The 26,126-nt window shown below is 36.6% G+C and overlaps 1 protein-coding gene across 1 annotated transcript in view; it reads right to left on the bottom strand.

Annotated features, from left to right (window-relative positions):
• The window catches only part of Sos (Son of sevenless guanine nucleotide exchange factor), a 231,250-nt gene that overhangs the window by 170,397 nt on the left and 34,727 nt on the right, over nucleotides 1-26,126 (bottom strand). Inside the window, exons 5-7 of the mRNA XM_081728247.1 lie at nucleotides 13,463-13,660; nucleotides 12,311-12,451; nucleotides 3,438-3,647 (exon numbers count right to left, since the gene is read on the bottom strand). Coding sequence (XP_081584373.1) covers nucleotides 3,438-3,647; nucleotides 12,311-12,451; nucleotides 13,463-13,660 — 549 coding nt within the window. The remainder of the gene's footprint in view (nucleotides 1-3,437; nucleotides 3,648-12,310; nucleotides 12,452-13,462; nucleotides 13,661-26,126) is intronic.

Here is a 26,126-nt window from a genome sequence, read left to right on the forward strand (position 1 = left end):
ATCCGCCCCCTCCAGGAGTCCGTTCTGGATTCGCCCCTGTGCAAACATAATATACAACTCATTCAAGAGTACATTTTGGTAGCTTTTTAAAATTTTTATCTTAAAGATTGTCATTTCTCGTGGCTACTTATGCAATTTTGTCCACAGGCATACATGCAATTTCCAGTGATTACCAAATACATTTATATACTTAATAGACCTCGGCTAATTGGGGGCTTCGCCACTAGACCCCCGTTACTAGGGCCTCGCACCACAAAAGCCTCTAATCATAATCAATTTAAAAAGAAATGTCTGGGGATTTGCCCTTAGACCCTCTGATATCTCATTTGATCGGCCTATGACCTCGTACCTCGTAAACCTACAACCATACTGAATCTCAGTTCAAATATCAAATTGTATGTAATAACATTCCGGTATCCCGAGACATACTGAATTTCAGTGCGAGTACATGGGAGCTTTCCCCCCAGCCCACACATTTGCTCGGTTTACGGCCTCGCACATCATACGCCTGCAAACATAACGAATTTTTAAGGGGGCGCGGTGGCTCAGTGGTAGAGCGTTAACCTCCGGTATTTGGGGTCCCTGGTTCGATCCCAGCTCGCGCCGTGTAGACTTTGTGGTGGACAAACACCGTACTCGTGGATTTTCTCGGGGTTTTCCCGTTTCCTCCCACTTTCTTCATTTCATTTATTTCTCATAATCACCGTCTCCTTTAGCCTAACCGGCATAAGCGTGGGACGAAAAACTCAAGGATTTCATTTCATAACTAATTTTTTTTTCAAATAACAAGTTTCATTTCTCTAACAATCCAGGATTCCGAGACATAAAAGTCTTTTCTCCCCGCCCCTTTTCTTCCCCTCTAAGACATACATCAAAAAACGCTTAAGTACATACCTAATTATTTCAAATGTAAAGTCCAAATACCAAATTCTATGCTCCTAACCTTCAGAGGTTCCCAGATATCGACATGTTATTATAATAATTACAATCCCCACCCTCTTTCCTTTCCATCTCTTTTCTTTTCCTTTTTACTAAAACGTCAAAAAACACTGAAACACATGTCAAATTTTTTTTAATAAAAAAAATGCAAATACCAAATTTCAAGTCTGTAACCTTAAAGGATTGAACATATTAATACAATGATTGTAATCTCCACTTAATTTTCTTCTCGCCCTTTTTCTTCTCTTTTGGGCCACATAAAAAAAAAAAAAAAAAAAAAAAAAAACGTTGAAATACGTATCTAATTATTTTAAGTGAGAAGTCCAAATACCAAATTCCATGTTTCTAACCCGTTAAGTTTCCGAGATATAGGCATATTATTATACTAATTGCAATAATTGCAATTACCACCCGTTCTTTTACTTTCTACATCTTCCCTGCCCCTTCTAATTTAAATATCAAAAAGCACTTTAACAAGTATCAAATTATTTTCAATGAGAAACCCAAATACCAAATTTGAAGTATCTAACGTCAAGAATCATCATTATTTTCCACCCCATTTCCCCCCTTCCTCGTCGAATTTCCCAAAGTTCTTCCTTAGTGGTATCCTACGTCACAAAGCCTATAAACTATCCAAATTTCAAGTTTGTAGCTTAAGCGATTTGGCCTGTACGGTGATCTGTCACTCACTCACTCACTCTGGAAGTTTTTATATAGAGAGATTTAAGATTTTATGGGAAAGCCATGGATTTTGTCCTAAGGCCGCCAGTGTCTTAGAAATGTAATAGCTTTGCTATAAACTTTAAGCAATCAACTGACTGAACTGCGTCTATATGTATTATGTAAAATGCCGCTTATGATATTTATTTTGCTCGTAATAAAAAATAGAAATAATGACGAAAATTCAAAGATATCAATGATTTTACCGTAATGCTGCAGGAGTTCAGATCATTGAATTAATCATAAGAGCCGACTGTATAAGATAGACTACATTAAATTCCAATGTGGCTCAAAGAAAATATGCAGCATTCTATGGAGTTTTTCAACGTTATAACTCATTCTGAAGATATTATCATAGGTCTCACAAACAATCGAGTTTTAATCCTAACTCGATTAATATATAACAAAAGGCAGATCTATACAACTACTGACTTGAGATGAAAGTGGCATACTTGTAGTACGTTTAAAGATATACTAAAGACTAAATGATGGGGTGTGCGCAACAGTGGTCTAACCCCGAAAAATGTAAAAATGAGATTTTCATGTAATCTTTTGTCATTTCAACTGAATTGTCTTCCCACTGAGTTAGATAAAAATTCACCTAGTAAATTTTATACATATGGATATTTTAGTTCTGGGTCTCATTCTAAGGCCTAAAATATTCAAATCAGGAGTCCGAATCTGAACTTCGAAATTTCGGGTGTGGATCCAGGAACCGAATATCCGGATCCAATATTCGAAACTTCGGATCCGCATCCAAGATCCGAAACTTCGGATCCGGATCCAAGATCCGAAACTTCGGATCCGGATCCAAGATCCGAAACTTCGGATCCGGATCCAAGATCCGAAATTCCGGATCCGGATCCAGGAACCGGATCCGGATCCAAGATCCGAAATTTCGGATCCGGATCCGAGATCCGGATCTTATAGGATCCGGATATCCGAGATCCGGATCCGTCTGGCCATCCCTAGTATACAGCATCATTTTCGCCTAAACAGATATTGTTCCTCTAGCGACAGTGTTTCTCCTCAAGAACAGTGCAAAATTGTTTTTAAAAGGGAATTTTATAAGAAAATTCGAAAAATTTCTCTCCGTTACCTCTCTTTTGTAGGTATACCGATTATTCCAGTACTGCCATCTGCAATCCTGTTCCATTAGCTTTCAAACGATGTATAATATGTAACATAACCCCAACTACAGGGTATGCTAGGACGTTTCAAACGAAAATCGACAAGTGCAAGAGGTAAAAAGTTACCACCACCCCCTATCTCTGGAACGAGGGGGAATAGACCCTATGTTCACATAAACATTTTTGCTTAGAATGACCTCCCCTATCACCTCCCAAAATCTTTGACTTTCCTCAAAGATTTATATATATATACAAATCTTGGTAATGATACTTCTGAGCTTGGTGATGATACTTCTGAGAACAGCAAAACGTAGTTTTCGAGAAATAAGTACACAACTAGTATGTCAACTTGGAAATACCTGCTACTACTCACGTATTTACATCAGCATTAACTGTTGATAACATTCATATCTCGGTTATGGACAAAATTCTGATACATAGCTTTTTCTATTTCTTACAAGCTGATTTTTCTTTTATTTCTTTATTTACTTGCTTAAAATCTTTATGTTTCTCCATATCGATGAGTCGTGAATAGCATTTAAAATGATATAAGTTCCTCAATAAAAATTTATTACCGAAAATTAAGCATCAGATGAATTTTAAAAAAATGTTAGCCTTGTTTCCAAAGAATTATTACTGTATACATACCTTTACGTACTCAAAGTACGAAAAACAATGCCTCACTGGTCCCAATAATAGTTTAGGTAAATAATATTTAACAGCTTCTCGGAAGCCATGTCCAGCTGTCTGAAGAGCATCAGACACTTCAGATTTGGCCAATAGTTTTGTTAATGTATCTCGACATTGGTGATTAATGACGTCCTTCGCATACTTTCCGTACACATCGAATTCCGCCGCCTGAAATTAAACGATGTAATATTTATACTATTATACTGAAGCAGATGGAATTAAGTTCATCTGACATAATTACTGCACTCTTACTTATATATATATATATATATATATATTTGAATAATACTAACAGTTGAATTAACTTGTCTGTGTTATCATTTTGTCAGGTAATGAAAACTGAATTAAGTTGTTATAACCTTACTTATTACTATCAGTTCAATATTTTCTCCACTTTGGTCTGACTTATTGCTGTACGATTTCTTTCTGTTTTCTTGTGTGAAAATGTCACTGACAGCGAAGCAACATCAAGGTATTCGAATAATCCAAAGCGCTATGCTGTAAACTATTCCAGAAGAAGCTTTTCTTTTTCCTATTTCCCCTCTTGCAAATACTGTTGCTATCCTACCCTTAAACTATGAGGAAGGATACAGCGAAATTAATGGACGAAATGCTAGTGGCAAGAAACCGAAGAAGGAAGTGGGAATAGAAAGAAGAGTACATTAGACAAAATTAACAATGTCTACATATTATTTTACGAAGTCTACAAAGGATCACACTCTCTGTTCAAATCTCTGTCTTTGAAGCAGATATTAAACATAAGAGTCGAATTAAGACATTTTTGATAAGGCACTGAAGAAGTTTGTTAGACAACCTAAACAAAACAACCAGTATGTTGGATTGCATAACTTCCATTGCACTTCACATTCACTAGTGCTGAATATTGTACAATGTATTTGGTAACCACAGAATCTGGTGCAAAGACGAAATGGATAGTTCGGTAACGAAATTATTCAAAGTAGAATCGTTCTCCAAAAATAGGTTGTTATGAAAAAGACAAAATACTTGTGTTTTTTGAAAGTATAACGTCTTGGAGGGAATACCGAACTCCCACTAGGCACCTCCCCAAGTAGTGGTTAGGAGAATGTGTGCTAGATACAGCAGACACTGGAGAAATCTGGGATGGACTAGGCCAGGACTGATGCCTTACAGTTGGTATAGGAATCTCCAAAGGATATATATATATATATATATATATATATATATATATATATATATATATAAACGAAAATTACCTATCTTCCAGGATGGGAATTCGACGAGGAAATAATAACCTCAACATGCGAAATCAAGGCATATTATGAAAACTCTTACGTGTCTCAGACACACAAAAGTAGCATACGAGAAGTGGACTGAAACAACGAAAACGGAAAAATCAGCTGGTACTAGGGATCTGAAATGTGCAAACCTCTACAAGCTGGGAAAATGTTTGAAACTGCGAAAGAATTTGCATTAAATCTAATAGCATTACAAAGAATAAGATAGTAAGGTGAAGGAAGGATAGATAGATAAAAAGAATTGTATCGGCCCAGAAACAAAACTAGTTGCACGGAACCGGATTTATAATCAGTAAAATAAGAGTTAAAGGACAAATTAAGACATAAGTATAATATATGTACATGCACCCACCCAAGAAAAGGCGTGACGAACACATGTAACGGAACAGCAAAATATGTACGCTGCACACAGAAAAAAACAGGCGAACAAGGAAAACCTGAATATATATTTTTAAAAAAAGTGCTGAATTAGAAGAACTAGTCAAAGATATAGGTAAGAAAGGTATCATACATTGTCCTGCAAAGTCACAAATATAGTGGTGTAGCCGACGTACTGATCACACATCACCGGCTGAAATGTATGCAATTCGGCAGACCAGGGTCTTGTTATTTTCAGTTTTCTTTTGTTATATGATATTGAAATACTGATATTGAAATACTGATGAAATTAGTATTAATCTTTAAGGGGTTAATAAAGAATGGTATAGGTCAGGATGCCATACTAAAAGCAAGTGAAGAAATAGCAGGAAAATTAGCGAAAAACTGAGTAAGAAAGTAGACAAAAATATGAAAACGAAAATAAATGATGAAACAACGAAAAAAAAAAAACTACGAATGAAAGGTGTAAGGATGAGGAGGAAATGCGTAATATCATGAAGAGCAAATAAGAAGAATGCTGGTTACTTCCACGAATTACAGAAGGTCGATCCGCGTATATGTGTCCAATTTTACACCCGTACCCCTGATCACAGAAGCGACCGAACCAAGTGGTTAAACGCGTGTGCTATACCTGGAGGTCCATTCTATCGTCTGCCAAGCGAAACTGTGTATCGTGTGCATCATGGCTCCAAAGGTGAACCGTTTTTGGAAGGGCTATGTAATTGGACTTTTCCACGCCAAATATTCGGTTTCTAAAATTCAAAAGCAGTGCAAAGAAAATGGTTGTGCACTGGGTTCGACGACTATCAAGAACATAATCAAGCAGTATAAAAAAGAAGACATACTAGGTAAGCCTTCACCCACTAAGGGGTCGAGGAAACGAGCGTGTACCACAGTGACTCCACAAGTAGCTCAGAAGTTGCGGCGAATGGCCTTACAAGAACTCTCCTCCGCAACGTGTGATGGCAGCTCGACTCCACATACCACAGTCAACTGTTAACTGCGCCCTGAGTGGGAAATTAAACCTCCGGAGGGTCTTTAAAAGTCATGGACATTACCTAAGTGCGGCCCATCGCCGTGAGAGAAAGACCAACAGCAGGCGACTCTATGAACGCCATCTACCTGGGGAAAAGTGGAAGTTTGTGGCCACACTAGATGAGGCATGGGTTTATCTATCAGATTGTGGCAAAATTCGCTCGATAACTTACACTTCGCGAGATGCAAAAAGCCGTCCTGCGTTCATCCGTCATTGCAAAGCAACTTTCTCGAAAGGATTTATGGTTGTCGCCGGTTACTCTTATCAGAACAAGTTAACAATTCGTCAGGTCCCTAAAAACTGTAAAATCAACTCTGCATTCTTTCAGCAACATATACTGACCCCAATTTATACAGAAGGTCTGCCTCGTTTGTATGGGCATGCCATAAAGCAAGTGTCTGTGCATATGGATAAGGCCTCCTCACATACATCTCGTTCTACCCAGAACTTTTTGAAGCAGATGGAGACAAACACCAGTATTCGTGCTATTCCATTTCATGATATACCAGTGAAATCACCAGATGCCAGTCCCATGGATTTCTGCGGGTTTAGTCTACTGAAAAGGGCACTTTCTTCTCGTCGTGTCACTATTCTCGGGGCCCTGTGGAAAGCCTGCCGGGAGGAATGGGAGAAGATTCCACTTCCTGTACTTCGTCGTAGTCTTCTACAGTGGAAGTTACGGTACACGGCTACTGCCAGAACACATGGCCATCACATTGAGGCCAACCGATGGTGGTCCCATGGATTTTCATAAGGTTAGTGCTATTTCAAAATTGGACACATATACGCGGATCGACCTTCTGTACTAAATAACGGAAAACGAGAGAACCACCAAAGTGGTTGCAGAAGTAGGGTTAACAATGACTAGTAACAATATATATATACCCTATGTATGCGAATATAAAACGCGTGCGAACATAGGCCGCACCTGAACTTTTGACACGAGATTATAGAAAAAAGTAAATCTCGACTATCGGCCGCACTACTAAATTTACGAGAAAGTTCAATTAGACAGTACTTTGAGTTGCATCTCTCTCCTTCCCCTTCTTCAGCTCTCGTATAATTAAAGGAATTCATCACCAATAGGACAAGTTTTTCGTATTGGGCGGTCTGGTGACGTGACTAATTTATGCGGCAGTGTAAGAAAATTCAAAAGTCGATCATTTTGTTTCTGAGTGACAATAAGAAAGGAACGTAATAGTTACACAGCGAAATTTAAACTTAAAGTTATGAGCTATGTAAAGGAACACGGGAAACTGAATTCAGATTTCATAAATTTCGTCGGTGGTTGCGAGTGAAAAGAAACACTTAAATAGTTTGAAAAGTTGGTGTTCATTTCGAGGGCAAACGTGCCAATATCCCGATGTGGAAACAGATTTGCTTGATTTTGTAGTTTAAAACAGGAAATGTGGATATGCTGTTACAACTGAAATGATTCAAACTGAAGGCTGCAAAATTATATGTGTACATGTCATTTTGAAACTGATGATTTATGATCTATGGGGGGAAAATCTCGATTATAGGCCGCACCATGATTTTTCGAGCCAAAATGTAGGGAAAAAAGTATGGCCTATACTCGCACAAATACGGTATATATATATATATATATATATATATATATATATTGAAAACCTCACAATCTAACATTAACATTAAAGAAACAGAAATAAGCAAGGCAAGATCTGGAAAAATCACAGGATTTACATAGCTAGGGAACAGAATTGATGAAAATGATAGGTAACAGAAACGCGTGCAAGAAAAATATTTACTGAGATGCAAAGCATACTATGCAAAGGAACAATTTTCCACCAGCAAAAGAGTATCACGAGCAAGATAAATAACAGGATATAGGATATTAATACGATCGGTAATAACAGACTCCAAAATGTATATACTCAACAAGGAAAAAAATATGGTAATATAGTTTGAAAGAAGAAAAATATTAAGAGTCTTCATCCCGGTGAAATTAAAATATCGCTAATTTTACAGTACTTATGTGATATCTTCAAATAGATAAAAGATAATTGAAATATGGAACAAGAGCGCCCTAGAGAATATTATTTTGCGAGAGGTACCGTTATCACAAGTCACCTAGTGGCTTTCCGTTTTTAGCTGTTTAGAAACGCGAAAATAAATGCCGATTTTCAAAATGGCTCAAAATCGAAAGCAGATAATTGAGTCGTGATAACGGTTTCTTATGTAAAATAATATTGTCTAGGGCGCTCTTGTTCCACATTTCGATTATCTTTTATCTGTGTAAAGATATCACATAATTACTGTAAAATTAGCGGTATTTTAATTTCGCCGGGATGAAGACTCTTAAGGAAAATATATCGTCTGGTATAACGGAGAAAGTGAAAATCGTAAAATGGAAAAGATACATAAAATGATATTAGTGTACAACCCAGACACCAAGCGCCAGGGCTGGCAATGAGATCTCCCTCGTTGCCGAGGCCGAATAAATTAAGTCATTCAAAATCATACTAATCATGTTCTTCGATGCGAGTGGTGACATTCACAGTTTTTGTCACATGGGCAGACGAGCAGTCGGGACATCTACAAAGAGATCTTAGGATGTTTGTTTCGCTCGGCGCGCGGAAAGAGATGTCGATTGTAGCAGGACAAATCGTGACTGCTGCATAAAATCAGGAAAATAGGCAGACTACAAAATAGATGATTAGGCAACATTACGGAAGATCTTACGAACAACAGTATTGAAATGATGGAAAAACAGACTTTAGAAAAAAACATCAAGAATGGAGACGACTTGTAGAAAACGCGAATGTTACGTTATTCATAGAACTATCACTTTCTTCACTGTTATAAATTAAACAATATTTCATGTCAACATGTTTAAAATAGAAACTTTATATAGTCTTGTGTGTTAGAATACATGAAATTGTAGGAAGTATTGTTGTTTCTTCAATTAATTTGAAAAAAGGTCAACATAAGTATATACAGAGTGTTTCACCACCGAAGTGTCAATATGTTGGGAAATGGTACTATGAGTGATTCTAAGCAAAAGAAAAAAAATCATATGAACATGGTTCAGATTATGAACGGTAACTGAGATATGAACAGAAATAAAAATAAAGTAGCAAAATGTAAATAAAAAGAGTAACATGTAAAACATGTAAATGTAAGAAGGGACATACTAACTGTTATTGCATTAATTTGAATGTATCAATAATTAGTGCATGATAATTAATAGTGCTAGCAATTAAAGGTGAAAAATATTATGCTGGTCAGTACTTACATGAACGACTGTATCATTTATCCCTTGTATTCGTCCTTTCCCAGTAAACCTATTTTATCCACCCCCATTTAAAGAAATGAAGAGAGGTAAGTAAGAGAACAATTGACTAAGTAACGAAACCAACACGACCAATCAACTGATTAGGATAGGTGGCATTCTGACGTTCAATGATCAACCGACTGGCATGAACGTTCAATGATCAACCGATTGGCATGAACAGATGCAAGTCATGGTGCAAGAGGAGGCTCCATCTTGTGTGCAAAGAAACAAACATCGTCTAACTGGTACGTCAAATCATTTTGTAACAGATGAAGGTACCACTGTGCATTCATGCGTTCATGAAGGATAAGGAGCTAACAACAATATGTCAACGATGCCACACTACACGTCTATAGGAAGTCTGTCTTCGTATTCTGTGACAAGGGTTGCGTTAGGGTTTTCTCGAGCTCTAGTGAATTTATTACAACTATTATTCACATCGGTACCAGTGAAGGTCGACTCATCAGTGAATAAAGTGTAAGGCACTTGTATTGCATTGTGTAGTAACCGATGACAAAATTGGACGCGGGAAGCGTCATCAATAGGTTAAGTGCTGCACCGGTTGGTGGTGAAATGGATATAGATTGTCCACATATAGTGTCCGCCACATATGGGTACGTGGAATATCCAGACGTGTTAACACTCGTCTGGTACTTGTGGTAGAACTTCGCTGCACCACTGCAATTACTTTCTCCCGTTCTTCCACAGATTATCTGGTTTCATGTTCGAAGTCACTTTAGCACTGGGAACTGTTTCGTGCTCCTTCAAACCACGAAACATGTTAGCAGGGTTCCCACTCTCTTTCCCCCCAAAATTTTCAGGACATTTGCAGGGCGTTTCAAGGACAAATCACCAATTTTCCAGGACTGCAATACAGGAAGGTATAAAGGATTGCAACTGTACGGTCAAAACTCACAACAGTGAAATGAACAGTACAATAGCTTATGCAGTGAATATTAATGCAAGTACAGTATTAATGCACAATAATTAAATATACAAAGCGGAGCGTAATGTGCTTTTCTGTGTGTGTGTGTGGGGGGGGCACCCAACTCTCCTTACAGCTATCCGATCTACCCACATCCAGCACATGTATTTTCATTCTTTCTACATGACATTTTAATTGTGCACCGAACAAAATTACAAACAACAAAAATCTATTTTTCGTACATGGCTCATTGCGTGACAGTGTGACGCATACAATTAGGGATAAAAAAAAATTTAAAAAAGGAATTATATTACAAGTTTTTCAACTGAGTACGGAATTGTGAGATTTCCTCATCTATAGACATAGTCTCATATGAGATTTTACTAACGATTATATGCTGTTGCGAAAATAGACTGATTATGGAGGATTAATACTGGTGCAAAACGCAGTTTCTGGAGGATATACTAGTGAAACACTAGTAAAGACAGCATCCAAGAATGGGTTGACAGACTAGTGGATGAAAGAGGAAGAGAGAAGTTCTCCCAACCAACCACCCTGTTAAGAGAAAGAAAGACCACCAACACCCACACATGCAGAATCATGACGAATTACACCTATTATTCAGCACAAAAACAGGAATAGCAAAAATAATAATAATAATAATAATAATAATAATAATAATAATAATAATAATAATAATAATAATAATAATAATAATAATAATAATAATAATAATAATAAAATAAATAAATAAATAAATAAATAAATAAATAAATAAATAAAAATAAATTACAATCTTCAATATAATTATGACAAATCTGACATTCAGTTTTTCTGTAAATTTCAAGGACAGAAATGCATTTTCAAGGATATTTCCAGGACAAAATCAATTCAAGGACATTTCCAGGATTTCCAGGACCAGTGAGAACCCTGTGTTAGTAAACACTGCCTTATTTGGTGTCCTACGTAATGGAAAACGACTCTTATACCATTCTACAACAACTGCGTGAGTAATTCCATTACAAAACATGTTCAAAAGCATCTGTCCATATAATCTTCATTCGTGTATGAAGGTGTTATTTCATGGTAACCGTGTGTAAAATGGTTCGGAAACAACCCAAATAACGGCAGCTCACAAATGTTAATGTGTGTGTATGTACCTGCCACACAACATTGCATACGTACACACACACACACACACACACACACACACAAAACGCTGTAAGTATGATGTCCCGATGAGAAACTTCACGATTGCTACCTACTCTTCAGTAATTGGCAGGAAATGTGACGGACTCCTATTAGCTACTATGTACCTCCTATAACGACCACTAAATGTGTTTTACTATGAAAAACACCAGTTTGTAATTAGCATAATACATGTTTTGCATATTTTATATGTCGTTATAGCCCTCAGTCCGTATATTTATATAATCAAGGTTACTGTTTTATCAAAATCCATCTAAACACTTCATTTAGATATTACCTTTATTTTATTGTAGTGCGTAATAAATTAAACATTTACACACTTTTAAATATTGTACATGTATATATCACAAGATGGATTCTCTCTATATTTTTTTTTTTCCGTTGCTATGACGATTTACAAAACATGTCAAATCACTATCACAACAGAACATCAATCATAATAACAGAAAAAAATACATCTATTTCTCTTTACATTTTCTTCTTCTTCCTTTTGAACAGCTTGTGCATATTTAAAAAGCACATTTTGCCCGTAAATGCATATTATTATATAAAAATTACACAATACCGTTACACTCCTAGTACATTGATCTTGGTGGTGACATTTTTATTTCTGTTCAATCTGTTATCGAACAAAATCGGAACCACATTTATATGAACTTTTTTGCTTAGAATCACCCATACTACCAAGAACAGCTGAAGTCAAATACATACCTCCGCCAATTCTTCGAAACAGCTTCCAATAGCAGGTACTTGTTTCTCTTCAGTGATCTCCACCATATCTTCCAGAGAGCCCAACAAAGTTACAGTAAGCTCGTAGATATCCATTATATTGCTGAAGATTACATCTAGTTCCTGTCAATATATAAAATATTTCTTAATGAATTAATGTAATTTATAATTTATCACTTACTATACTATTCAACCAATTCACTCGATCGAGAGTGTGTCATGCCGATGAAACTAGAGAAACACATTAAACAACGAAAAGCTAACAACAAACGAATTCTCCAATTCGTGCACACTGGAAATCTGGAACTACTTCCACTTACAAGGTTCCTACTGATCTGGAGAAATCTATTTCCTTGACTTCTCCCTGACCTTTGGCAAGAAATTCCCTGACTTTCATGACAGGATGGCGTTAACACATAAATAAGGAATAAATAACGGTAAATATTTATGTATGAGAACATTTATGCTATAGAGACAAATAATGATCAATTGCTCATACGTACATTGCACTTACTACCCATAAATATTTGAGCAATGTTCCATAGTGTATTAATGATTGGTTAAGCTGAAATTGGTGTACAATTAATGTTAGAAAAAATATATTTTAAAAACTTTCCCTGAGCTTACGTGACCTGCACCATTTTTCCTGAGTTTTCCCTGACATCCCCAACCAGTAGGAACCCTGAATCGACCAGTGCCTTCCTATGTAATAAATATTAAGTTTTAGAAACCCTACAGTTCACATCTATCTGCAAAGTGTCCTTTTACTTATTTAAAGTTTTACATCAAATGCACGCTTATTTTACTTCTTAGATCTTTATTCCAAGCCTTAATTTCAAACATCTATACAGTACAGAGAAATAGTTTTTAAATGAAAGGAGATGGTCAATAGTTTAAAACACACATTCAATTTAAAAACCGACACGATTTTTTTTTTTTCACAAAAGCATTAATTGTTTCATAATGATGTTCTGAAAAACTGTTTACAAATTAGATAATTAGAACATACAGTTGTGTTGCTCAACATTATACACAAATGTTGTTAACCGTTAAAAAGAAAAATCTACACACAGTATTTTGTCAAGAATGGAGAGCGAATACCTGTGATGTATTTACTATTACGCCATTACGTACCTTACTATTTGGAGATAACAATTTGGCAATTTCTTCCCTGAAAACTTTAATGATCATGTGAAGGTCCCTTAAGTACTGTTTTTCATCATGAATTAAATCTTTCACTACTTCCTCGTAAGTAAGGGATGTTCTTGAAACAGTCTCGTCTTCTAAGCCCGCAGATACCTCCTCATCTTGGTGGAAAAGGTCCATCAACACCTTCGAAACAAATTCAATATATTTTATTAGCATCTGAAGTATTTATTTATTTGTTTCTTAATTAAATAAATTAATTACAAATTAACAGCAAAATTACTGTTAAGCACAAAAGCAACATTTTCTTACTACTGAACTTAAACAGTCACATCTGCAATTTACGCATTATTTACCTTGATATTTCTTTTTCACACGTGCTGGTAAGAAATCATTACAAAAACATATACATATATATATATTGCAGGTTCCGCTTCACTTAGCCAAAGCGTGAAAAAGGGATCTTAAATGCCAGTCAATAATCATTAATATGGTTTGTATACTTAAATATGTTCTGCTAACAACATCGTTTTCGTTCTTTTTGACTTCTAATATTTCGGTGACAGAATAAGCACACATTAAACCTAAACATGACCTTCAAAAGAAGGAACAAGGAGAAATGTCCACATAAAATCATGTCTACATATGATGGAATTTCGAAATCCTATTGTCTTGCCTTCTTCTCGATCGTATTCTGAAATGGTGTTAGTATGGCCACATTCTTCCAGTTTCTCATGCACATGTAGCGCGAGTTCCGGGTTCGATGTAGCGGTAGCTCATGTAGTTCAGATCCCACGTTAAGCTGTAGGTCTACGTCTCATATAGCCTTGCTGCTGAAAGGGACGCAAAACAAAAATCAAATCCGAATTATGCATATGTAAAACATTTTTTGAAATGAATGTAAAACTCGATCAGTGATACCCATTCTTAACTCCAATGCCCCATATTCTATATATGATGTAGATACCATTAATCAAGAAATTCACTCACTTCAAAAAGCGTTTTAACATACACATAAGAAACAAATCAAGTTAAGGGGATCTGGCCAGACTACAAAAAACGATTTATAAAGACGCTAGATGGTAGTATTAGCAATTCCACCATATGGAGACAGGAAAATACGAGGGCTGTCCAGAAAGTAACTCACGTTTTGAAATAAAAAGAAGACAAGTGAAAGTACACATTTTTTATTATATACATTTTGAAGCGACACTTTTACAACTGCTTTTCGACATAGTCACCATAGGCATTTATCATAGCGATGAACAAACAAAGTCCACTGTCAAAAAAGTTGCCGCATGTGACTTCAATCATTTGTGCACACTAGCCTCATGGTCTGCATAATCAAAGCACAGTGTTGCTAGCCAGGTCTTCATGTGAGAAAACAAATAGTAATCATTTGGTGTGGCTACATGGCGGGAGGACGAAAACCTTCCAATGAATGGCCTGTAAAGAGTTTCTGACCAGTGAGTCTGCTTGGCTGAGTGAGGGCGGGAGTTGCCATGAAACAGCAGGTCTTTTGCACTCAGTTTTCCCTGTCGTTTATTTTGAAATGATAATATTTCACAATACGTTTCAGCAGGAATTGCTGCACCAAGTTTCAAAAAGTCGACTAGAAGTACACCTTTCTTGTCCCAAAACACAGTACCCATAAGTTTTCTTGCAGAGATTGTTTGCAAACTTAAAAAAAAAAAAAAAAACCTGTCTCCATTCCATGAACTGTTTTTATTATTACTATTTACAATTAAGTGCTTAACCCCAATCACGTCCAATCGCCGTCTTCGTTATAGGCCTCAAGGTTGCTGCCGTCCGCTGAGTTTTGTGATTCTCTGTCAAAATTTTCGGAACCAATCCTGCATAAAACTTATTGCAGCCTAACTTTTGGGTCACAACTTCATGCAATACGCTCTAAAATTTGCGGAAACTCAAACGAAAGCTCTGTTATTGTAAAATGGCGATTTTCCGATTCTTGTAATTGATCTTTGCGACCAGTTCGTTTGTCAAAATGTTCGGCCCCCAACTTCGGTCTTCATCGAAAACGTTTGTGCAGCATACAATTATGAAGCATCAACGTCTTATTCCACTTTTACTTATTACATTTACCGTAAACTTCACACAGTTGTCGATGAATATCAATTGGTTTAGTGTTTTTCGCCAACAACAATAGTATGACAGACCTCTCACTTCATAACTGGCGTAATTTTCAATCGGAGTACTCATGTTGACAATATATTGCAGACAGAGCAACACGAACTTCACACGTCCACAACTGGATGTGCACCGAACCGACGGAAGTCCCTGCACAAAATGGTATCGCTCGCCTCACCCGCAGCGACACCCGCCGAAACGTAAGTGACTTTCTGGATAGCTCTTGTATGCAGAACTTGTAGATATGATTGTACTGTAATAGTTGTTTCCTTTTCTCTTTAATTATTTGCTCTTTAGATTGGTTTCTACTTGCTTATCTCAGCTGAAGGAAATAGTCGGATTTCATGTAGGTTCTAAATTTTCTCCACTGTTCTATAGTTGAGTAAGATAATTTTATGAGTTAAAAGTGACCTCTTACATACATAACTATTACTTTGCGGAAAGAAAAAGAAAAAAAAAAAACATTACTCACTTGCAATCATAACTAGGAAATTTCAATATATAGCGAGTACGTAATAGCTTAAACCACTCATTATTAGTTTCATTTTGATTATTTTAAAAGAAAAGAAGCGCTATTGTCAGTTCATTAAGCATAACAAACACTCGACTGAAAAGAATTTTTACGCACTTCTACGTCCTTAGATTATTTCATTAAAAAATAACCAATATTAAGAAATAATTTCCCTGGTGCATGTGAAAAATACACATATTACATAATAATTTAGTACGAAGATCGACAATATATATCTTGTAATAAATGAATATAGTTGAAAATTAACACCAAATAAACAATCATTACAATTTTTGAAGTACAGAAAGAAATCTAAATGGGAAACGTCTATACACATATATAGGTATTTTGCCATTGAAGCATGGGAATATGTTTCAATAGGGTAAAAAGAAACCATACACACCGAGGGTCGTGTGATATTCGTGTGCTACACATGCATGTTCAAATCACAACACAGAAAGAGGAAGGGGGATACAGCAGCCTACTCTACAATTCAGTTAAGAGACACATGAAATTCCCTTACCACCTGCATCACAACGAACGAATGCATGGAAACAGTAGAGCAGTACAGTGTAATACGCTGCTTCTACAAATGTGACTCATTATTAATAGCTAATTATAACGAGTGATGAAAAATATTTATAATTAACATATCAATTTTTTAACTAACGAACGGAATCTTGACTTCATATTTTTAAATTAAAGTTTCAGACAAAGTAACATGAATATAAATTAAATTACGAATAAAATATGGAACAATGAATTTGTATTTCAACACAATACATATTTTGAGTAATACACTTTCAACGAAACTACTGTTGTTCTGATCAAATACAAAATATACTTACCATGGTAAAAGAGTATTTTACGAGCAATATCTGATATTTAAAAAATGCATATACTCTATCAAATGAAAATGAAATGAAATTTTTAGTCTGCCATGGACAATTAGGCTGTGAATCAAATTTAGGAGAAAAAAGTACTCGATTTTTAACTTATCTGATTACGTAACAGCTAAAAATTACTATAATTTATCAGTCTGCATATGATGAAAGGTGCTATGAAGAGATTTTTTTTATATTTAAGTAATCTACAATTTAATTCAGTTTGTGTTACTTCTAAAAGAATCATACTGATTGACTGCTATCACAAAATCAAGTAAGCGACAAAGTATTATCAATATTTTTGATTGCTACTATTCACAGCACAAAGATAAAAGAAAAGCGTTTAAGGTGGAAAAATTAATCTATCTTTGACCTGAAGCATATTGAGCTCCACTTCATCCTATCTTGCTAATTACTCTGAAAGTCACGAAATCTATTAAAGTAAAGAACAATCTCCTTCAGTCAGTCATATAATTCCTCTTTACAAAACCGTTACTGTTATTTATCTTGTAAGAATTAATACTCTGTGAAATTTTGCTACTACCTCAATATCTTTATTGTAACTGGAGGTAAGTATTATTATTATGGAGATAATACACCTAAGACGTGAAAATCAAGTTATTTGTATAATAAGATATTGAATAAAAACCTGTCACGGGGGCATATTTTATAAAACCTGTCACGAAAGCAGCTACTGTAAACTGATTAGTGCTGTATTGAAGCACCATCTCTCGCCTTCGTCTACATTAAGTTTGCCCTTGCCCAACTTTGTTAAGTCCGAGTGAAGCGTCATTCTGTGAACAGTGTAACTGTTATGTATCGAAAAATGGCTATTTTGAAAATTAAGTTTACTGTGAAACTTAAGAAGTCGCCAACTGAAACATTCCACCAACGTTGGCCGAAGTATACGATGATACTTATATATTCACAGTACAAATCTTTCTGTGGCAAAAATGTTTCTTCGAGAAAAAGGAAAATGTTGAAAACAATGATCATTCATACAGGTCGTCGCTGTATTCAGTTACTGATTCAAACATCAACAGAGTACAAAAAGTGACCGAAGTAAGTGTACGTGCAATGGCTAACTAATAAACTTCGACAGGGAATTTGTACGGCGGATTACCAAAGAACATGAGGAGAATCTGTGCCAAGATTGTGCCAAAATAAATCTCTCGCAGGAACCAAAACAGAAAAAAAAAAAAAAAAAACCAGGTGCTGTCAAAAATTATGGGCAGGTATGTTACAAAGCATGGAAAACGAACCAGATTTGTTGGAATTTGTATAATCACTTTCGATAAAACATGAATTCTACCTACGACAAAGCTGCAATCATGAAGTAGAAGAGCCCCAGTTCCCCAGACTGAAAAAGAAGCATGTCACGCTGAAAATCAAGGAATTACTGCGTCAGTTCTTTGACATTCATGGAATTGTTTGAGTGGGTTTCTACTGGGAGAACAATCACTCAGCACTACTATACTGAGGTTTTCATTTCGCGAAGAAAATGAGAAAAAAGAATTTGAACTATTGAAAAAAAAAAAAAAAAAAGAAGAAGAAGATTGATTCTAATCAGGGCAAATGCTTTGGTCTGTAAGACTTTGTCTATCAGGCATTTTTTCATGCGAGAAACATTACTGTCATGAAATATCTTCCTACTCGTCGGATCTGGCATTATGTAACTTTTCTTTTCCCGAAACTAAAAAGTCTGGCCTCGATGGAACCGAAACATACCTTTTATATGATCGTTAAATGAACCTATTATATGTTAAAGAAACTTAAAAGCACTAACTGCTACCAACAGGGTCAATGTTGTTTGGATAACTTGAAAGGAATATGAGAACAAACACGGGACTGGCAGAATGAATGAAGATTTCTAGTCGATTATTTAAATAGCAGGTCCTACAAAAAATAGTATGTTCGGATTCCTGATAAGAACTAACATAAAACCATAGCCTCTTCGTCGTTAAGTAGTTAACAAGAGTGCTTTCTTTGCGAGTGGTCCCTAGTTCCATCCCCGATGGAGATATTTACCTCGGATACAAGCCAGAATAGTGATTCGAATTTCACTTCAGGTTTAACCTCTAACTCAGCGGTGAAAAGAGACACTATACTCTACTAATCAATCAATCACAAACATAAAAATGTCTTCCAAATGTCTTCATTCGACAATACTAGTACCGCTTTCAAGTTAACATTATTTTACATATATATATATCAGAATTTTGATCTATAGAAGAACTCATTTGATTTAAAATAGGTTATTTCCTCCATTTATCACATTACATTTAACGATATTTCTTGACTTTCTGCTAAGGATAAATTAATACATACAGTATGTCGCATGTCTAAACTATCAACAGACTGAAACTGAATCAGTAACACAGTTGCTACTGAGAGGCGTGAATCAACAGGATTCGTTAAGTGATAACACAAGGTTGACGAACAAATGTGGCAAGTGCGAACGGTTGTGTCTCATTGAGTCAAATACTGTGGTAGGAGGACTTCAAGCTGTTTATGACAGGAATACCATATGTACCAAAATGAAGTGGCACTTGGTTGGAGAGTACAAGACTGCGTCAAATATGTAGTGACGAAGCGTGCTGTTTGAACAGTGGCGCGATGGGTAAAATGTTTCATGAAGGTAGGGATGCCGTTCAGAACGATTACAAATCGACAACCAGATAATCCACCTTCTTCCTTCACTCCTGACAGTCCGGGGTAGGGAGGATTCCCTCGGGGCATATAACCGATCATACTCAACGTATGTTACCAGTATCTTTGCAATACTATTTTCACCCCCCACCACCCATCCCGTACTGTAACTCTCACGAGGAAAATAGTCTGAAATCAGCACTTGCTGGAATGAATCGGTGAAGGACTGCCCATGAGTTATCCGCGGACATAACCGTACGCCACAAAACCATGCTCCACATCCTACAAAATATTCTTCGGTTCCGTAAAATGCAGTATGGTGGATACCCCATTAAATTACCATGCTGTAAAATATGGCAACGCTATGTAACTGTACAAGATATGCGGTATGGGAGGGAAAGTGATAAATTTATTCGACAAATCGTTACTAGGACCAAAATCTGATCTCGCTCGTATGAACTATGCTTGTAAAGTGGTATGGAGCGGCAATGGGTGGAAGCATCCGGATCTCCTCGTACAGAGACAGTGTCCTACGCAAGGTGGTAATGTGAAAATGATGCTCATTGTAGCATACAACGTTCATTGAGTCAATTTTGCACCAATTCACAGTGGTTCAGGACGAGCGAAAAGCTGGCAAAACCCAATTTTTGAAAATTGCGTTAGAAGGACACTGGTTTAGTGTATGGGTTACGAAATATCCATAGTTTATTATATACAAATAATGAACACGAGTAACATGTAACGTGTGAGTTAGAACGGGTGAAAGTTAACCATTGTGAACATATATGTGAAATAGCTGCCAAATAGAGTATTTGTCATTCAAGTTCATGGCTTGGTATCTGAGAATATGTGGTCACAAGAAACATGTGTTGTATATGGTATCAACATACCTCTCAAGCACTGCAACTGTCCAAAGTGGTTATGCAGTATCTTCCATATCTACGTTTCCTCGAACAAAATATATTAATATGACAAAATCTAATTTGCTTTAGCAAAAGGTCCACAAAACTATAGAGATTTAGTATAGTGCCCAGCGTTCCCCAGCAGGGTTATTGAAATGGCCTGAAAGAATAATCCATGATGAATTGTTTTTCAGGAAGTTTAGGTGCGAATATGTGCGAATTCGTGAAATACTTGCTCCTTTGTGATTCTGTGTGGTGACAGGACACTGAAATTAATTATTCCTACTTTTTACGTGCAGGACATCTATAGTTCATAATGATGCTGAGACGCATCCAGGTCAATGCGAAAATGAGAGAAATGTAAGGACATTGTCAAAGGGAACAAACACAGCATGTCCAGACCTGAGTTTTGACGTAATTGGACCTCGGTGATCACCCAACCCACGTTAGTGAAGACATTCGACCAATTGTTTCTAGGTTTTGCAGCCAAGTGTACCGAAAACTATAAGAGTGGCAGAAATCATGACATTTCCTAAAGATACATACAGAATGGCTTGATGAAGAACTGACATTTAAATTCCGGAGACAGATGGAACGTCGATCAAATCCTGAAGGTTGTCCATCGAAGGATTTCAGAGAATCTATTGACAGAACTAAACGGATGAAAGCGGAAGATTTACATACATCTGGAAGTACGTCGGAACTGGCTTTTGCTGCCAAAATGAGGCTTCGGGTATCAGAACAAGATGCAGAAAAAGTAGTTCGTGAGGTGACAGAAACAACGTCGAAAGGTTCGTAAGATGAGACAAGCATTTATGAGCGCAAAGGACCAGAGCATTTTACTCAAACCGTGCACCAAAGAAGAGGCGCTTGCATTGCTTCTCGATCGTAAGTTAACCAAAAGCCAAAACAACTGTCTACGTCTTGGTGCCAAAACACGCAACGCAGACATTTATCCAAGTTATCACCAATTACTCGAGGCTAAGAAAGTTGTTACCCGTCAGATGAGAGTATTACTATTTCAGATGTCAGTGCAGAAATTAAATCGCAAGCTTTATTGTAGAAAAAAGTTGAACGAGTCCAGTGCATCGAACAGCAGATTCAAGATCACCTATCAACTGTGAATGTCAGTGGATTCCAATTTACTGTGCATCAAGAGCTCATTCTCACTATGGTAGATGGAAAAGTTGTAATGCACTCCTGAATATCAAATTTCTTCAAAAGTGTTATATTTCCAAAGCATGTCTCAAAGAAATTAACGATTTAGGGAGAGTTTCTATGAAAGACATAGACACATCCACATTTCTCTTTGGATTGTCAGTGTTACATGCGTACATACGATTTTTTGAGTGCCTCCTTTATATTGCATATAGACTCGATTTCAAGATATGGCAAGTTCGAAAGAAGCACAAGAAACTATTGAAATTACAAAAACATGAGATTCGGAAGCAGTCTAGAGCAAAAATAGACCTTAATGTGATAGACCCAAAGCAGAAGATAGTGGAACAAGCAAGTATGGGAACACTGCTAGGAGATGTTTTGCGGACTCACAACGATCTTCGCAAATGATGGGGATTTCTGAACAACTGATTACACGTTTTTCGGTGATACTATCTGTAATCAATTCTGGACTTGATATTGATCCCAACGCTTTCGACAGTTATGCACTGGAGACAGACAAACTCTTTGTTCATCTTTACAGTTGGTTCTATGTGTCTGCTAGTGTCCATAAAATTCTTGCTCATGGATCGGCAACAGAATGCCATTTTACCAATAGGTCAACTTTCTGAAGCACGGAATAAAGACTTACGAACATTTCGAGAAGATAACTCACGCAAATTCTCTCGCACTATTACGAATCAGGATATGCTGCATATGCTCCCTATTACTTATGATCCCTTTCTTTCGCGTATTAGGCACATGGCTACCGGGAAGAAAAGAGGGAAGAAAAGACGTTGCTTGTCACATGAAGGATGACTGCTGTTAAAGACGTCGGAGCGTGGAGCAGAAGGAGCCAACGCGGCGTCCAGCAAACAAAAGAATGAAAGCATTCCATTTTTATTCAGTGATATTGACACTGACAGTGATGATTGACGTACAAATGTGGTTTACAAAATCAATTCTCGTTTTTCATTTGTGTGTGTCAGTGTAATGAAGACTTGTATGTATGAGTGTAGTGCAGATTTTTATGTGTGAGTGTACTGACGTAATGCATACCAAAACGCAGTACTTTATCAGTATTTACAAACATTTCCTACTAACTCTCTCCTGCACATAAGGCTAGTGCAACCGAATGATGAACGTGCTCGTTAATTCTTAGTACTATAAATATACAATTTTCACATATTTGAGGGATTAGAAGCATTTTGTACATTGTTATAAACGGTTATAGGTTTTGGCCAGGTTTTTGCTTGTTCTGAACCACTGTGCAATTGCATGATTCTGTACGTGGATGTCAAACGGCTGATAATTTCTGCAGCACCACCTTCCTCTCACCTGGAGAGAGACGACGATAATTTTTCACAACGACGACCATATCTCGTATGGCAACACTAGGTGTCACATACAAGGGGCTGCTGAAAAATTCGTAACCCAGCTAAGAAGGAGTGCAGGTAGACTGATGAAAGTGTAGTTTAAAAAAACAAATTTCTGAATGTAAAAATACAAATTTTCATATTGATAACGAAGTTCTTATTTGTTTTTTCAGGTCCCTGAAGTAATCAAGTGTGGCCAACAAGTAAATTTCCCGAACTTCGAGGTCAGAACTGACATCAAAATTTTTGTTCCACCAAGGATAAGGAGGAGGAGGAGGAGGAGGAGGAGGAGGAGGAGGAGGAGGAGGAGGAGGAGGAGGAGGAGGATGATGATGATGATGATGATGATGATGATGATGATGATGATGATGATGATGATGATGATGATGATGATGATGATGATGATGATGATGATGATGATGATGATGATGATGATGATGATGATGATGATGATGATGATGATGATGATGATGATGATGATGATGATGATGATGATGATGATGATGATGATGATGATGATGATGATGATGATGATGATGATGATGATGATGATGATGATGATGATGATGATGATGATGATGATGATGATGATGATGATGATGATGATGATGATAATAATAATAATAATAATAATAATAATAATAATAATAATAATAATAATAATAATAATAATAATAATAATAATAATAATAATAATAATGGAATTCTCCTTCGTCATGTGCAGTTCTGAAGAAGTGGGTGATACAGTTTAAACGTAGCGATTTCTCAACAAATGATGATCAACTTGCGGGAACGTCAGGAACACTGACTGTCCCCGAAATCGTGGGTGGAAGTCATGACATTATTCTTGAAAATACCAGAAACTTAGCAAAATATGTGGCAGAGACAGTAACATTTCCCAGCAAAACGGGTTCCCAAAAATCTGTCAGCAGATCAAACGTATGAAAGAATAAGGACATCAAGGAACGGGACAGGACGTTTGGGCGCCACCATTTGGGCGCGGACGTTTCGGCGCTGCCGTTTGGGCGCCGGATGTTTGGGCGCAAAGCCGTTTAGGCGCCAGAAGATTGGGCGCGAGGTACATAGTAAAAATCACAATTTACGACATATAAAGTAAGCTAGGCATTGAAAATTAAGCGCGAATCAAGATATACACACTTCTATCTTTATCTCACCTCATTTATCTGTATATTTTCTATCTCTATCTTATTTATTCATCTAAATTAAATAGTTTAATGCGTTTGTGGCATTTGTTGCCTAACCTCGTCAAATGGATTGATTTTTCGCTTGTTTACGATTCTTGTACTTCTGATCTAATGATCTCATTTTTGTATTATATAAGAAAGCTAGGAAATGAAGGAATCAGACGAACTGTTAATAATTTTCTTAATGTTAATTAAAACATATTGATTTATTTTTCATATTTTTTTAAAGTTAATAATTACATACTTATGAATATTAAAATTTGTTTTCTTTCGTATTACGTATGCCAAACTCTTCTCTTCCTTAAGTCCAATAAAGAACTACCAATAAAAGATTTCAGCGCACTCGAGTTGAGAGAAGTGGCCCCGCGTAGCGTAGTCGCTAACGCTCTCGCCTTCGATGCGAGTGGTCCCGGGTTCGATTCCCGGTGGAGCATTCTGTCGAAAAATTATAACATGCTCTTTCAGGCCAGCCACCCTGAATGATGTTTTCCTGATTTTTCCTCATTCACACTAGGTGGTACTTAATTTATAGGTCCAGGCCGCTTCTTTCCTTCCCTTCCCCCGGATAGTGTACTCCCTCAAAAGTGACGGGCTAAATGGCCTTAGATGCCGAAAGCCCAGAAATCTAGAAATCCTAAATCCTAATCGAGTTGAGGGAAAGATGTTAATACAGGGTGTCTAAGATATTGAGTTTAGGAACTGGAGTATGCCGTATTTCGGGTATCACTTCTTTTTAACATTCCAATATAAAAATCAAAACTTAACACACTTTTTTTCGTCCCATTGTAAGCATTTAATCTGCATTGAAGAAAGTAGCGAAAGGAAAAAAAAAAGAAAGATTTCAAAGTGAAAAATAATTCAAAGTGAAAAATAATAGTTAAGTGTACATATATTGGTCATTGGGCCACTAGAAATGTGTTTGACATTTACACTTATTGCATAACTACAGTAGAAGGTCTGCTTTAAGTTTTTTAATGGAATAGGCTCACTATGTACGTAATGCAGGCAATCTTATCTAGTCTGGTCTACTTACCTTAGCTTGAAAAGTTATCAAACAAAAAGCACACTTTGGCTGAAACTTAAATTTACAAAATTTAATTGTTAATTCAGTTTTCAGAATTTTGAAATTCCAGTATTTCTAGTATATAAAACAAAATCCAGTATAATTCTAGGACTTCCACTACAGTAGACACCTTGTGATATCTTGATTCGAACTTAGTACGCAGCGCCTAACATAAAGTCTTTTTAATTTAACTCGCGCCCAAACGTCTGGCGCCCAAATGGCTTCGCGCCAAAAGGTCCAGTGCCCAAACGGCGCGGCCCAAACGTCCGCGCCCAAACGTCACGTACCGTCAAGGAAAGTCATCTCGCATTTTGACCACAATGTCGTCGAATTTCCGTCACGATTAGTAACCATGGATGAAACATGTTTGACCACTACAATTCTAAAACGAAGTCAATGGAGTGGTGGCACTCTGGTTCTCTCGCTTCAAGAAGTTCACGAGGCAAAAGTCGCTGGGAAAGTGCTGCAACATTCATCTGGGATAAGGATGGAGTCGTACTCATAGACTACTTCCACAAGGGTCAGGTATTTAATGGGGAGTATTACTCTGCATTACTCACAAAACAAAGTGCAACGTCACGTATATATATATATATATATATATATATATATATATATATATATATATATATATATATATATATATATATATATATATATATATAAAATTAAATGTTCCTTCAGGACAGCGCTTCTGTCCATCGAGCACTGCAAACACAGCTGACATTCCATTATCACAGGTTTCAATGTCTAGAT

This window comes from Thermobia domestica, chromosome 10, assembly GCF_964235325.1.
Source record: "Thermobia domestica chromosome 10, izTheDome1.hap1.1, whole genome shotgun sequence".
NCBI lineage: Eukaryota > Metazoa > Arthropoda > Insecta > Zygentoma > Lepismatidae > Thermobia > Thermobia domestica.